Source organism: Orcinus orca, chromosome 8, assembly GCF_937001465.1.
Source record: "Orcinus orca chromosome 8, mOrcOrc1.1, whole genome shotgun sequence".
NCBI lineage: Eukaryota > Metazoa > Chordata > Mammalia > Artiodactyla > Delphinidae > Orcinus > Orcinus orca.
Window position 1 is genome coordinate 50,338,008 of NC_064566.1, and position 14,051 is coordinate 50,352,058.

Sequence of the window (14,051 nt, forward strand, 5' to 3'; positions counted from 1 at the left end):
GGGACCATTCAGTCCAGAGGAGCAGATTCCAAAGCATGACAGACTGTGGGGCAGAAGAAGCAGACAGGCTCTGTGGTCCCAAAGGCACAGCTGGCACCCTGGGGCCATTGTGGGTGGTCTCAAGATGATCCTGTCTCTCTCCTCCCAGCCCTCCCTCTCCTAGGAAAGGAGAGCCCAGTGCTCAGTCCCTTAACATGCCAACCTTTACTGATCTGGGAGAGATGAACAGGGATAGAAGATGGGAGGGGTATAGGCAAGTGGGGAGTGGGGTATGGAGACTGTGCCAGTCAGAGCCTCCTCATGGTCCCCAATCTGGGACCTGCCCCTCTCTGTCTGTGCAGGAGCAAACACTCTCACAGCCAGGAGAGCAGGGAACCCACCCCGCAGACACAACCCAGGGCTGTATCTGAGGTAGAGTCAGACTCAAGGTTACCCCTCTGGCTGGATTGACAGGGACACAGACAGGCATCCCCGTGGCTCGGAGGGGGTTCAGAGGCCCAGGCCTCGGCTGTATGGGCACTCATGACTAAGGAAGGCCAGCAGACAGAGGGTCTAGGAGAAGCACCAGGTCACCTCCTCTAGGCAGCCTCCTTGATTGCTTCAGCCCCTCAATTCTCCCTTTCCAGTCCACAATCGCTGCCCCATGCTCAGGCCTCTGTATCTGCCATCCACACCTAAGTCCCTACTATCTGTCACAGGACTGGTCCAGGGATACCCCAGCAGGTCTAGGACTCCCCCAGAAGAGGGGCTAGGCAGCAGGGGTGGGACCTCCAGTAGCCTGAGAGTTCTAAAAGGCATTTGCCTCCCCCAGGGCTGTTTCCCCGCCCCCGCCTCCAACCCCACATACAAAGTCTGCAAACAGCCCTGTGGGGGAGGGTTGGTAGAAAGAAATAGATTTATTCTCATGTACAAAGCCGTCAGCCCACAGGACCATATACAACAGTTGCACAGAGTCCTAGAAAAACGCATCTCTCTAAAGGCAGCTCAGAATAGGTAAGGCAGGTGGCCCCCTCCCCCCAGCCCACAACACTGTACTGAACAAAACAGAGAAAGGAGGAACCTGCAGCCGGGATGACCCCAGAGGCCCAGCCCTATTGGGTCTCCCTAGCCCCGGGGCACAGGTGGATATGGCCTTGAAGAGGAGACAAGCCCTACCAGGGCTGAGGCCAGGTTCCCCTCTGGCTGCAGGAATGCAGGAGGGGCTCGGGCTAAGGGGGTGCACTCAGGGGGCCACAGAGGGACTCAGTGTCGGCTCTCTGCCCCAGGGGTCCAGGGACACTCCATGGCCTCTCCTGGGACTCCACAGAGCTATGGGGACTTTGATCTAAAAGGGGTCTTAGAGAATGGATTGTCTCACCCTCCTGTTTCATCCAGATAGGGGAAGGGACTTGCCCAGGGACAGCCAGGATGAAGCACTGCTGACCCATGATGGGCCTGCCTCCCAGCCCAGGGATCCTTCCTGCCCACTGTTCTTATCCTGCTTTCTTCCTGAGCCCCCTCTCCCAGAGCACTGAGCTGCCCCCCGGCAGCTTCCTTATGGGACCCCTTCATCTCCCCAGGTCCCAGTCTCCACTATAAGTACAGTGGCAGTCCTCAGGGCCACCTGTGGCCCCATCGCTATTTCTAGTCCTCCAGCCAAGCTGATGACTGTCTCTAAGACCCACACTCTGCCCACTCAGATGTCTCACCTTCTTGCGTGAGGATTCTGAGGGGCAGGGGGTGTCCTCAGAGGAAAAGGGCACAGATCTGGTGGGGCAGAAATGGGGCCCAGGAGAAACCATCCAGGCTGCCTCGGAAGAGTGGCCTGAGGGGGGGCACTTGCCAAGGTGTGGTCAGAGGTGCAGAGCAGGGCGCACTGTTCATTGTCATCCCTGTGCTCTCAGAGGACAAATAAAGTCCTGGTGAGGCTGGAAGTCTTCCATTATACAGACGAGAAAGCTGAGGCCGTGGAAGGTCGGCCTTGCCCGGGGTCACATGGGAAGTCCTGGTCTAGAATCCAGGACCCGTGGCTCTGGTCCCAGGGCATGTGGCCAGGCCAGTGGAGAGTTGTGGGAGGAGGCCTGGGTGAAGAGGAGTCCCAGGAGGGACTCACTCAGCATCGAGGCTGCAACAGCCATTGATGGGGGCCCCAGCACCATCCAGGTCAGGCACCTCGTACTCCTCGTCCAGGAAGTCCAGCGAGTTGTTGCTTGGGAGGCCGCGGATGGTGAACTTGTGCGACACTTTGGTCCAGTGCTCACGATTAGAGGCCACACGTTCATACAGCTCTGCTGCTTTGGGGAACAGGTCCTGCAGCAGCCTGGGGATGTGAAGGCGCAGGGTAAGAGGTCAGACTGTGAGCAGCAAGAAAGATTCGGGCTGGACCACAGGTAAAACTTCCACAAGAGTATGAGGCATAGGACGGGAAGCACAAGGAGAACATGGCGGTCTCTTTCCATAAGGGACCAAGGATGAAGTGAATGGCCCATTTAGGGGCAAAGCAGGAGAGGTTGTGCCCAGAGGCAGGGAGTGGATGAGCTGGAGCAGAGCCAGGCCAGCCCACCACTTGTGTCTGCTGTGACAGCCACAGCCAGCCCCATCCCACCCACCCTGCTGTCCCTGGCTGGGGTCCCTAGCAGGCCCCACGAGATCGCTCACTTGTAGATGGGCATTGCGATGTGCTCCATGAAGCTGATCTGCAGCTCGGGGATGTAGGCCTTCTCACGGTCCATCATCTCCATTGGCCTGTTGCCCATGGCCTTCTCCTGCAGGCATCAAGTCGTCAGGCCTGGCCCTCTCCTTCCTCCATAAGCACCCGGATCAGGCTAACCCAGCCCTCCCGGGGCCCAGGCTAGGAACCCTCCCCCAACCTGGACACCCTGCGGTCACTCCCCACATACCAAGTCTCCTTGGGAAAAGAACTCTTTGTAGATCAGCTCCTGAAAGGTCAACACTCTTATTACCTCCTGTGAGTGGGGTCCATCCACCCACGCTCCTCCACAGCCCATTCCCAAGGGGGCAAACTGAGGCACTGTGACCTCAGGACCTGCCCTCACCATCTCCGGCCTGGCAGGGGGATGGGCCCCAGATGGGAAGGAGTGGCTGGGTTCTGGCCCACCTTCCACCAGCCACTGATTTGCTATGAGTGACCCCCCCAGTGAGTCCATGCCCCCCCCTGCATCTCCCCACCTGTCGTCCTGAGGGGGTCCAGGTTCCTGTCTCCCCCACAGGCTGAGCTCAGCACAGGGAGGGTGTTCAGGCTGCGGGAGCCACACAGAGCCAGGCAGGGAGTACAGCCTGCGCCTTCCCAGGCTGGGGCAGCACTTACTGCAATCTTCCTCGTTGTCTTCCAGCCCTTGGTCTGGTCAGAGAGGTCACAGGAGGTCATAAGGAGGCAGAGAAGGAGGCTGTGATGCTGCTTGTTGGTTCGGTCATAGCCCACTGTTGGGGAGAGAACGGGGTCAAGGAGAGGGCCCCAGCATCCTGGTACCCTCTCTCGGAGGGCAAGGCCCCAGGGCCCACCCCAAAGTGGTCCAGGGAATTCAGCACCCTGGATGGGAGCCAGGGATGTAGGGCTGGGTCTGCCTGCTGGGTTGATGCCAGAAGGGGTGGATCTAAAACCCTGGGGATGCTCTCCAGGCGAATCCCCCTCTTGGTGGTCCCTCCCCATCCCTGAGGCCTGGGCTAAAGGCAGGCACCTTCGGCCATCTTTTGGAGATCCTTGAAGATGCGGAGGTGGTGGGCCAGGTCTGTGGCCAAGATGATGTCCCGCATCAGGTCCAGCATGCGCTGATAGTCCTGGGCCAGGGCCAGGGGTGGGGGAGGGTGTCAAGGCCTCTGGCCAGACACCCCACCCTCGCCCCCAGACCTCAGGAACCTCCACCCCTCGGCTTCACTCCTTCTCCCGTCTCAGGCCAGCTCCCAGCTCCCACTTCCTCACCCCCAGCCCCACCCCCGGACTCATCACCTTCCGGGAGAAGTGGTCAAAGATGTTGCAACCGTGGGTGTTGAGGATAGCGATGGCCTGAGCGAAGTGGTGCCTCTGGGGGGAGAGGAGTGATGGGGGTCCAGCTGGGGTGGGGGGCTTCCCTCCTCACTGACCCCAAGAGTGGGAGCAGGCCCGGCCCAGCCCCGGCCCCCAAGGTGAGCTGAGCAGGCAGAACTGGGGAGTCGGGGGTGCGGGGCCCGTTCCCTTTCTGGGCTCTGTTTCAACCCTCTCTGTGACCCTGGGCAAGTCCCTGGCCACCTCTGAGCCTTGGATTCCTCAGCTGTCACGTGGAGGGACACAACAAGGTAAGCTCTGAGGGCCTCTCAAGCTGGAACGATTCTGAAATGATCCCTCGGAGTCCTGGACACTAACTCATGCAGCCAGCATTTGTGTGCTGACAAGGAAGGGCGGTGACAAGGCGAGGGCAAGGACCCTGTCTCCTGATGCTGAAGGGCTATCACTCAGAGGAGGGGCAGGTAAGCCCAGGGCATGGAGGGCAGAAGCAGGGCTGCCACCATGCCTCCCAGGAGGAAGCGAGCCCCTCGTCTCTGGGGGTGTGCAAGCGGGAGCAGCTCTGGAGGGGGCCTGCGGGGGCCGCGTGGGGCAAGGCGAGCTTGGAAGTCTGACTCCCACTCTGTGCCAAGCCCTCTGCCAGGTGCAGGGAACTCAGAGATGTCCCCGATTCTGTCCCTGCCCCCAGGAGCTCCCATCGCGGGCGTGCAGACCCACCCACATCAGTCTAAGACAAAGCTGAGTATGATGGCAGTGAAGCCCGTGCCCGGCTGGGCGGGGAGGGGGTTTCATAGGGTGTCCCCAGACATGCAGAGAGAAACATGCTAAATGCAAGTCCTCCCTCGGCAAACCTGGGCTCAGGCGGAACCTGCTGCCTGATTCGTACCCCCGGCCGCACCTGCACGCCTCCAAGCCCATCGGGGAACAAGAGCCAGGCGTGCCCTGGGGGTGGCTGCAGCTCTCGTAGCCTATCTGAGGAGCAGGGCTTGGGAGGGGGACGAGCTGGGCCACAGTCTAACTTAGTAAGTCACTGGCTTTAAGGGGACAGTGGAAACGGGGATATTGGGCAGAATGGTGGTACCTCCATGACAGAACCTTCTGAGCTGTAGAGCGCGGCCAGCACAGATTTCTGGAAAAGCCCGAGAAAAGTCCATCACTCCTCACATCCAGAGGCAAGTGCTGCCATATTAGGCTCAGAACTGCCCTGCGCCTCCCGCCATCTCCCAAAGCCTGGGAGAGCCTCCTCCCATCTCTAAACTGGCTCCTGGTCTCACCAACTCCCGCCTCTCCCCAGGCTGGAGCGGGGAGACTCCCAGACACCTCGGGGAGGCTGCCCACTGTGACGAGGGCAGGGTCTCACCGAGGCCACCTGGAAGGAGTTGTTTGTGCCTCTGTGGTCCAGGTCGTGACACATGCAGGAAATAAACAAGGCAAAGATCTCCATGTCCCTGGTTGGGAGGAGACACAGGAAAAGGAGGTCAGTCACTGCTGCCTCCCCACACTTCCAAAGGAGGGCCAGCTGGATGAGACGTCCAGGATAAGGGGAATAGCTCAGTGGTTGAGTATTTGACTGCAGATGTCCAGGAACCGCCTGGACAGGAGCTCAGGACACCTGGGTCCCCTTCTTGGAAAGGGGCCTCGTACCTTTCTAACTGGGCTGTTAAGAGGGTCCCGTGAGGCAGTGTGTGTAAAGCCTGCCACACAGGAGGTGCCACCCTGTCCCAGGGAAGGGGACCCCACCAGCTACCAGATGGGGGGAAGTGCAGTCACTCACTCGAGGTAGTTGGCGAGCTCCAGGTTCTTGTAGAGCAGGTAGCAGAAGTGGGAGACAGAAAAGGCGTGCATCCAGTTGTGGTAGGGTGGATCCCGGTAGCCCTTCTTCACCATCAAACAGAACCTGGGGGAGGGGAGAGGGCAGCACAGGGGCCTCAGGCTCTCCTCCTCCAGGAAACCCTCCAGGCTCTGCCCTGCCCCATTCCTTTCCTATCCTGTGGTCCCAGTGTCTGTGAACTGCTTCTCACTCACAGATCCCCCCCACCCTCACAAGAGTGGGCCTCCCCTAGGCATCCTCAGACAGTCCTTCCCAGAGCGCAGGGGGCAATGGATGTGAGAGTAGAGTTAGGAGGGAGGCAGAGACGGGGCTGCCTGCACGGAGGGGAGGGCTGGGGACACACACCGGGCCAGCGTCGGGCAGTCAATTTTGTAGTTATTGATGAAATTCATGTCCTGCAGCATGCTGAGGATGGCCTGGAGAGAGTGGAAAGGCGGGAGCAGAGGCATCGTCAGTTTCAAGATGGGCCACCCCACCCCCAGCCTTGGCCCTTCTCGGAGCCTCCAACATTTTGGAGTCTTGGAACTTTAGATCTAAACTAGAGAACTATAAAACGGTAGAGCCAAGCACTCTCGGAGCCATGAACTTAGAAATATGACATCTAAGAACTCTTGGAACCAAGTTCACACAAAATCTTAGAAAAACAGGGAGGGAGGTGCCAATCCTGAGGCCCTCGTTGGTTCCCGTCCAGCCCCTGGCCCCGGGCAGGCCCTGGGGCCCGTGCCGGCAGCCCGCATGCCCCCTCCATCTCTGAGGAGACTCTATAGCCTTCTTTGATGACTCTGTCTTGCCAGGAAGTTCCTATGCACATCTAACTTCAATCTCCGGCTGTACACTCTCCACCTCCACATTCCAGTGGGACAGGCCAGCTCACCATGGAGGTGTCATCCTCGGGCAGAGAGCGAGGAGTGTAGGTGAAACAGGCAAAATTGGAGTCAATGGCAGCCACGGGCTGGATCCCATCATGGAGAAGTTTGGTGTATTCATCATCAGAGACCTAGAGGGAACCAGCCGGGGTATTAGAAGATGGCCTCCACCCAGTCCAATGTCTTCAACCTCAACTTCCCACAGTGGCGGGGACCTCCCACTCAGAATGCACACCAGTCGGGCCATCCACTCCATGGGTTATCACTGGGCAGGAGAACACCACCGTCCCCTCACCATCCTGCAGCCCTATGCAACCTACTATGCCTCCTTTCCAGTGACCACCCTCATCTGTAACAGCCTGTCCTTGTCAAAGACAGAGAACACCTCTTCATGGCAGCATAGGTAGCCTTTCATGGACAATAAATGAAAGATTCCTTCTTTTGGGAGGACCATCCCAGAGTCTAACCTCAATCCTCCCTGCTACAGCTTTGACCGTAGCCACAAAGTCTGTGACACTTTGGTTTAGACACAGATGAGAGGAATGTTCAAATGAACAATGACCACCACATACTCTGAAGTAAAGCCTGGGACAGCTTTTCTAACACAAGGTCTGGGAATGGGACTGCCCAGGACTGCATGGCCACTGTATTTAAGGGATCTGTCAGAAGGGCCCTGGGTGGGCTTCCCAGCCTTCAGTAATTCCCAGGATGGGAATTATCCCTGGACATTGGGAACACCTGGCTGAACCAATTCTTCCCTGGGCTAAGTAGTGCTGCCAGCCTTGGGGCTGAACCAGAAACTGCTTTGAAGGCCAGCTGCCCCGAAGGAGAGCAGCAGAGCAAAAGGCGAGGCATTGCTCTGCGTCTATCTTCCTTTCTTTTTTTTTTCTTGCGGTACGCGGGCCTCTCACTGTTGTGGCCTCTCCCGTTGCGGAGCACAGGCTCCGGACGCGCAGGCTCAGCGGCCATGGCTCACGGGCCCAGCCGCTCCGCGGCATGTGGGATCTTCCCGGACTGGGGCACGAACCCGTGTCCCCTGCATTGGCAGGCGGACTCTCAACCACTGCGCCACCAGGGGAGCCCTGGGTCTATCTTCTTATATTCAAGAGAGGATGATAAGAAAGCCCAGCCTGTCTTGGGCGCCTGAGGATTTGGGGAGGCAGGGGAGGAAAAGGTGGGCTACAGGGGACCCTGGGGCCCTGACAAGGAGGGCAGAAGCTCCATGCAGGGCTCACCTTCATGTGGTACATCATCATCTCGTTGGCTAGGTGGCTGCGATACTGGGCCTCATTCACTTTCTTGTATAGGAGGGACTGGGCGGAGAGAGGGAAAGATGGGGCTCAGGCAAGGTGGCTGTGAAATCTCAGAACGTCCAGGACTGGGACAAAGGGATCAGATAGAACCCCTGCCCCCTTCCTGTCCCATGCTGGGCCCAGTCTGAGCCTTCAAGCTCCAGCCCAGAGTAGGGGGCCCCCTCCAACTTTCATCCAGACCTCCCCTTGCCCCTCCTTCCCAGTGCCTCTTAGCACTTGAGCTGGCACTTGGCACACTCTCCTGAGCTTGCCCCAGGCTTCAGTGATGGAACCTGAGGCCCACAACAGAGAGACAGAAGCAAGGAAGGGGGACAGCGTTGGGGGCCTAGGGGTTGGATTCCTGGGCCAGAGCTGCCAGCTCTGGACAATGAGACCCAACATACCCCAAAAAGAATAACCAGGAGCTTGGGTTGAGGTTGCTTCCAGAGAACGGAGGGAAATAAAACAGACCTCCCATAGTCCTGGGAGGCTAACTACAGGACAGGAAGTAGTATCTCTGATTTTCTGATGGGAAACTGAGGCCAGAGGTGACCAGTAGGTACTGAAGATTGCAGAGCAACCCAGCAGCAGGGCTCTGAGCCCCAGGGCAGGGCACGGACCCGTCTGGACAGAGCAAGGAGAGCCAATGTGGAGAGAACAGAGGGTCCTGCACGCCCCTGTCCTCCTCACATGTGCGATGCTGATGCCACAGTAGATGGAGAAGGCTGTCGCCAGATCCTCGTCAAACTTGCTGAACCATGGTCCGTTGATCTTATTTACCAGCTCGGCCACACCGATGACCTCTGGGGACCAAAGAGGGGCTAGGATGAACCAGTGGATGTGTCCGACGGAGATCTGCCCTCCCAGGGTGTCCTCAAGGGACATCACGTATTTGGGAAAACCCATCCCTTCGGCTTAGGGACACTAGGGTGGTGGAGAAGGCTTGTGGGACGTCCGCTCGGCTCCGCCCCATCCTGCTCAGGCCCCGCCCCGCCCCTCCTCCCGGAGCCGCCAGGACCACGCACCCTTGTTCTCGTTCTTGATGGGAAAGCAGAGAATGTTGCGCGTCCGGAAGCCGGTGCTGTCGTCCACACCGCGGTAGAAAAGTGGGTGTGCATACGCGTCCGGGATGTTCAGAATCTGGCCCGTGGTCGCCACGTGGCCCGCGATGCCCTGGTCGGCCGGGATGCGGATCTCATAGCTCTGCCGGGCCAGGGATGGCGTAGAGAGGAAGTTGGTGGCCGGTCAGAGAGCGGACCATCAACCATCGGGCCTGCTCCACAGCGCCCACTGCGCACTCCCGGCCCCCAGGACCACGGCCACACCCTCCCTCCTCAAGGCCCTGCCTCACCTCATCATCCACCACGCCCCCATCGAACACCTTGGCCACCAGCTCGTTCTGATCCAGCAGGAACACAGAGCATCTGTGGAGAGATGGCTTTGGTCCACAGAGCCCTGCCACCCCTCTCCTGCCACCCCTCTCCTGCCACCCCTCAAATCTCACGACTAGAGGCAAAGCCTGGATTTTGAGGCCTGGAGGGAGAGACTCTCCTCAGAGCTGGCTGACTCCAGACATCAGTCCAGATCGATGATTTTTTTTTTTTTTTTGTGGCACCTACTCTGTACCAGGCACTGTGTTAGGAGCTGAGGACCCATGGCCAGCAAAGTAAGCCCCACCCCTGCTGTCACTTGCTGTCACAGTCTAGTGAGAGTCACAGGCATGAAATAAAGAATCACAGAAAACGTGAAGGGGTCCCACAAGAAGACAACAGAGGGGAAAAAAAGAGCGGAGGAAAGAAGAGGTCGTTACTGAGGCCCAAGGCCTCTCTCGCCCCACCCCGGGGTGGATTCACTCACATCTCAGCATTGCTGAGGTTTCTGGCCTCTGTGATGATCTCCTGGAGCAGCACAGAGACGTCATCTGTGGGAGCAAGAAGCATGGGGAACAGTGGTGAGACCAGGCTGGAGTGCTGAGAGGCCAAGCCCTCCCACCTCCCCTCCTCAAAATGCCACCCCCCAACTCCCACCCCACAGCCAGGTATGAAGGAGGGCAGTGCACTCACCCAGGTGAGTGAAGAGGTTCTTTGCCACTTGGAGAAGAGCCTGGAATGGAGAAAATGGAAATCACAGGGAATCAGGTTGCAGGGGGTCACCCTCTCCAGCCCCCTGCCTCCATCAGCTCCAGGGTCTTCTCATTCCTCCCCTAGGGCTCTCTGGACAGACTGGAGACTGGCAGAGTCTAATTATATCATTTGGCTACTAAGTGAAGGAGTGGGAGGAATAGCCCCAGTGAGGGTGCACAGACATCCTGAGTCTGAGGTGCACATGCACCTCCAGCTCTAGCCACCCAGCTGTTGCGGTGATGTCCAATCTGAACACTAGAGGGCGATCGCATACAGTGCCTGCAGCCAGAGGTGCCGTCTTGAAGAGCTACTGTCCTCCCTCTTTTTTTTTTGGCGGTACGCGGGCCTCTCACTGTTGTGGCCTCTCCCGTTGCAGAGCACAGGCTCCGGACGCGCAGGCTCAGCGGCCATGGCTCACGGGCCCAGCCGCTCCGCGGCATGTGGGATCCTCCCGGACCAGGGCACGAACCGTCCCCTGCATCGGCAGGCGGGCTCTCAACCACTGCGCCACCAGGGAAGCCCTGTCCTCCCTCTTTAAGAGGCCGCCAGAGCATAGGTAGTCTCCCTGCCACCAGCCCCCAAAGACATGGGCTTTTCCCTTGTGGCTGACTCTCTGGAGCTGAGAGCTGGGCGACGTGGTCTCCGAGAGAGGCGCCACTCACCTGGCACTCACACTTGAGCTTCTGCTCCTTCTGGAAGGCCAGGGTGCTGGTGAGGACCGTGCTGGTGTAGTGAAAGCAGTGCTGGATCACACGCTCATCCTGGTCTGTGAATCTGGCAGGGTGGGGTGGCGGGGGTCACTGGAGAGGGACAGACCACAGACTGCTTGCCCCATTCTGCCTTACTTCCGTTCCTCCAGGAAGCCCACTTGGAAATCCACCAGCAAACTCACTCTCCTCTGCTGGGGCTGCTCACCGCACAGGTGGCTTGGGCCAGCTTCCCCCTCAGACTGAGGGCTCCTGAGCGGGGTGGGGGTGGGGGAGTTCTAATCCTCCTCTGATCAAAATGTGTTTTCTTCCTCAGACTATTGCTTCTCGAAGCCAGAGCCATGTCTCCCTCCTCTGACTTTAGACTTACCCAGACTGAGGTTGAGTCTCCTCCCTCAGACTGGGGCTGGGTGTTCTGCTCTTCTCCAGGGGCCCCTCCAGCCTCAGGGAGGGGCGGTGGCACTGCCCTGTCTTTTCCAGCTCCTGTCACTGTCCTACCCTCCTCCCTGCACTTTGCAGGCCCCGATTTGGTGCCTCCACAAGTCCTATGGTGCTGTGGGCAGGGCAGTGCCCATCAGATTCATGGAGCTGGCTCACAACGAACAAGATCAGCCCCAAATCCTGAGGAGGTCATTCAGTGGGGTCACCAGATGATTTGTCACCAGGGAGCTTGGGGGGACTGGATGGACCAAGCTGGAGGTGGGACCTGGGCTGGGGACGTGGGTAAGCCTCTCCGGATGGGGATCGTGGAGAGATGCAGCATTCCTCAGAGATTCTGACCATTTCTCAGCCCCCAGATTTCCCTGCCTAGTCCCTTCCCCATTTGGGGGCTGCCTTCAGTGCTCCTCTCTGCCGGGGTATCCTCCACGCGTGCTCGCCGTCCAGTGATTCGGATCCAGACCCCAGTCCCCACCACCCTGTGTCTGTCTGCCCACCTTCCTTCTCGTGGCATTTGAGCCCTCTCCATCCAGTCCCACCCACCTCTCTCCCCTCTTCTATGGGCGTCTCTCAGCTTCAGCCACAGTAAGATCCTCATCGTTCTGAGAAAACCTCAGGCTCTTTCACACCTTCATGCTTTTTCCCACACTGTTCGCTCTGCCTAGAATACCTTTCCCACCCTCCTCCCTCTACGCCCTAAAAATAAACATCAAGTCTTGAAGGCAGGGACCATGACTGTATCATCCCCTAATACAGAGCCTGGTACAGGGGAGATATTTGGAAAGTGTTTGCTCAATGTCGTAACTGTACCTCTGCCCCTGCCACCCGCCCCATCGCACTCCCAGCTAAAGGGATTCTGGAGTCCCTTCTCTCTGGGCTCCAGGCAGCTTCTCTGCAGTGTCTGCTCTGAGCTGAGCGCCACCTTGGCTCATGCAGTTGTTCAGCACTCAGTCCCGGAAATATGTGGAACCCAGAGATGACCTTGCCCCTGCCCTGGGCCTCAGGGCTGTCACCAAGTCCCCACCTCGTTTCCCTTCTGATACCACCTCTCCTCCAGGTCCAGGGCCACCTCAGAACCCAAGGCTACAGCCAGCAGCCAGAGGTCACAAACCCTGCTGGACCCTCCCCTCTGGGAGCATAGGGCCAGACACAGTAGGTACTCAATGTGTGTTTATTGAATGGCACAAATGCTCCCACCACTAGGATGGGACAAATGACACAGATCCTACAACCCCGCTGCCTCAGCAGGTTCTGCCTTGTCCCTGTCTTTATTTTCCCAGGCCCATCCAACTGCCAATAGAGCTCCATGCTGGCAGGTCCTGCTACTCAGATCTCTGACTCCCAGATCTCTGCCCCACCCCTGCAGGCCCCATCCCTGGGCTTCTGACACTCTCTAGTCCCAACATCTCCAGTCTCCACTTCCTGCAGGAGGTCCGAGCCCTCAAACCCAGCCTGCTTGCTTGGGCCCCAAGGGCCAAGCATCTTGACAGCATCTCTCTGCATCCTGGAATCAGAATGCAACCCCTCACCTGCCTACTACACCCTACTGCTAGGCCTGCTGGACCAAGCGTGGCAGCATTCACATCCTAAAGCTGCACCCAGGACAGACACGGCTGATCAATCCCAGCACTGTTTCTCACTAAACTAATACAATGCTTCAGGCAGCTGCTACCAGTTAATGAGTTGGTGTGGGACAGGAAATCTATGACACGACTCCTAGGCCTCAAGTCTGACCTCAGTTCTTGAGATATGGACTAAGCTTGTTTATCTGACCGTGTGTCCAGCTTACCCCTCTGTTTCACACGATTCCTACAGCTGCCCTGTCAATGCCTCTAAGGACCCTCAGCTTAGCCCAGCCCCCATGCCTATTCCCTGAGTCACTGTCCACTGGGTCGGTGATGCTCTGCGGGTCCCAGAGAGTTCACCCATCCTAGAGCTCATCGCTCCTCCATCAGGCAGTTCCCAGCAGAAATGCCAAAACAAAGGATGGCAAGTGGGGGAAAGGCCAGTAGCAAAAAGTGGATAATCCAAACTGCAGGAAGTGGGCAAAGAGAAGGGGAACTCGCCTGGACCGCAACATGATTTTACAAAGTCAAAATGGAGCAGCGGCAAGGGTCTATCGCTCCCATAATCTCAGTCTCTTGCACAAACCATTCAACCTACCGCTGCTGGAATAGTAAGTACTCCCTGCCCAGTACCCTTCCCGCGCTGTTACCCTAGTCGAGCCCCACCCGGCCTCCCAGCTCCGTCTCCTGATCCACATCACTCCACCCAGACTCACAAGTCTCCTCCGAGCTTGTTGAAGGTGCAGGCCAAGGCCACCACCTGGTCAGTGGCCCGGCTGATGACAGGGATACAGAGCATGGCCTGCACCTCGAAGCCCAACATGCTTTGTAGCTGTTGCACATCCTCCTGCAAAGGGGAGGCAAGGGGGAGGCAAGTCAGGGCAGGGAAGGAGGAAATATGCTTCCTTCCCCCGCCCTCCACCACACTCTGCAACAGGAGGGGCTGAAGGGCTCATGCAGGGTGGGAAATGCTATGACATGGGGTGGGGTCTTGTCTCCCCCCATCCCTAGGCTGCCCTGGCCCAGAGACTCTGGCCCTGGGGACTGGGCAGTGGGCTCTCCCCTTGGCTCCCCGCCAGTCCAGCCAGGCCATGGCTTACAGAGGTGAGATCTTTCAGCTGGATAGACTTCTTGTCTTCCACCACCTGGCCCAGTCGTCCCATCGTCAACTGGGGGAGTGAGGAGAGCCAGTCAGGGCCCAGCTCTTCCCAAGATCAGGCGATGTCAGACCTCTTCCCCCCCAAGTCTGG

General features: G+C 58.4%; 1 protein-coding gene across 10 annotated transcripts in view; it reads right to left on the reverse strand.

The window, feature by feature from the left end:
• Positions 1-877: 877 nt before the first annotated feature.
• PDE2A (phosphodiesterase 2A) overlaps positions 878-14,051 on the reverse strand; it is a 94,805-nt gene continuing 81,631 nt past the window's right edge. For all 10 annotated transcript variants that reach the window (XM_033405637.2, XM_004279757.3, XM_033405640.2 and 7 more), the window contains 20 exons: positions 13,902-13,970; positions 13,518-13,648; positions 10,754-10,865; positions 10,032-10,071; positions 9,826-9,889; positions 9,320-9,392; positions 8,994-9,171; positions 8,659-8,771; positions 7,912-7,989; positions 6,685-6,807; positions 6,156-6,226; positions 5,754-5,876; positions 5,340-5,427; positions 5,061-5,108; positions 3,947-4,021; positions 3,678-3,777; positions 3,308-3,420; positions 2,880-2,918; positions 2,638-2,744; positions 878-2,299 (listed from right to left, as the gene is read on the reverse strand). In XM_033405637.2, coding sequence (XP_033261528.1) covers positions 2,089-2,299; positions 2,638-2,744; positions 2,880-2,918; positions 3,308-3,420; positions 3,678-3,777; positions 3,947-4,021; positions 5,061-5,108; positions 5,340-5,427; positions 5,754-5,876; positions 6,156-6,226; positions 6,685-6,807; positions 7,912-7,989; positions 8,659-8,771; positions 8,994-9,171; positions 9,320-9,392; positions 9,826-9,889; positions 10,032-10,071; positions 10,754-10,865; positions 13,518-13,648; positions 13,902-13,970 — 1,956 coding nt within the window. In that variant the 3' untranslated portion in view covers positions 878-2,088. The remainder of the gene's footprint in view (positions 2,300-2,637; positions 2,745-2,879; positions 2,919-3,307; positions 3,421-3,677; positions 3,778-3,946; positions 4,022-5,060; positions 5,109-5,339; positions 5,428-5,753; positions 5,877-6,155; positions 6,227-6,684; positions 6,808-7,911; positions 7,990-8,658; positions 8,772-8,993; positions 9,172-9,319; positions 9,393-9,825; positions 9,890-10,031; positions 10,072-10,753; positions 10,866-13,517; positions 13,649-13,901; positions 13,971-14,051) is intronic.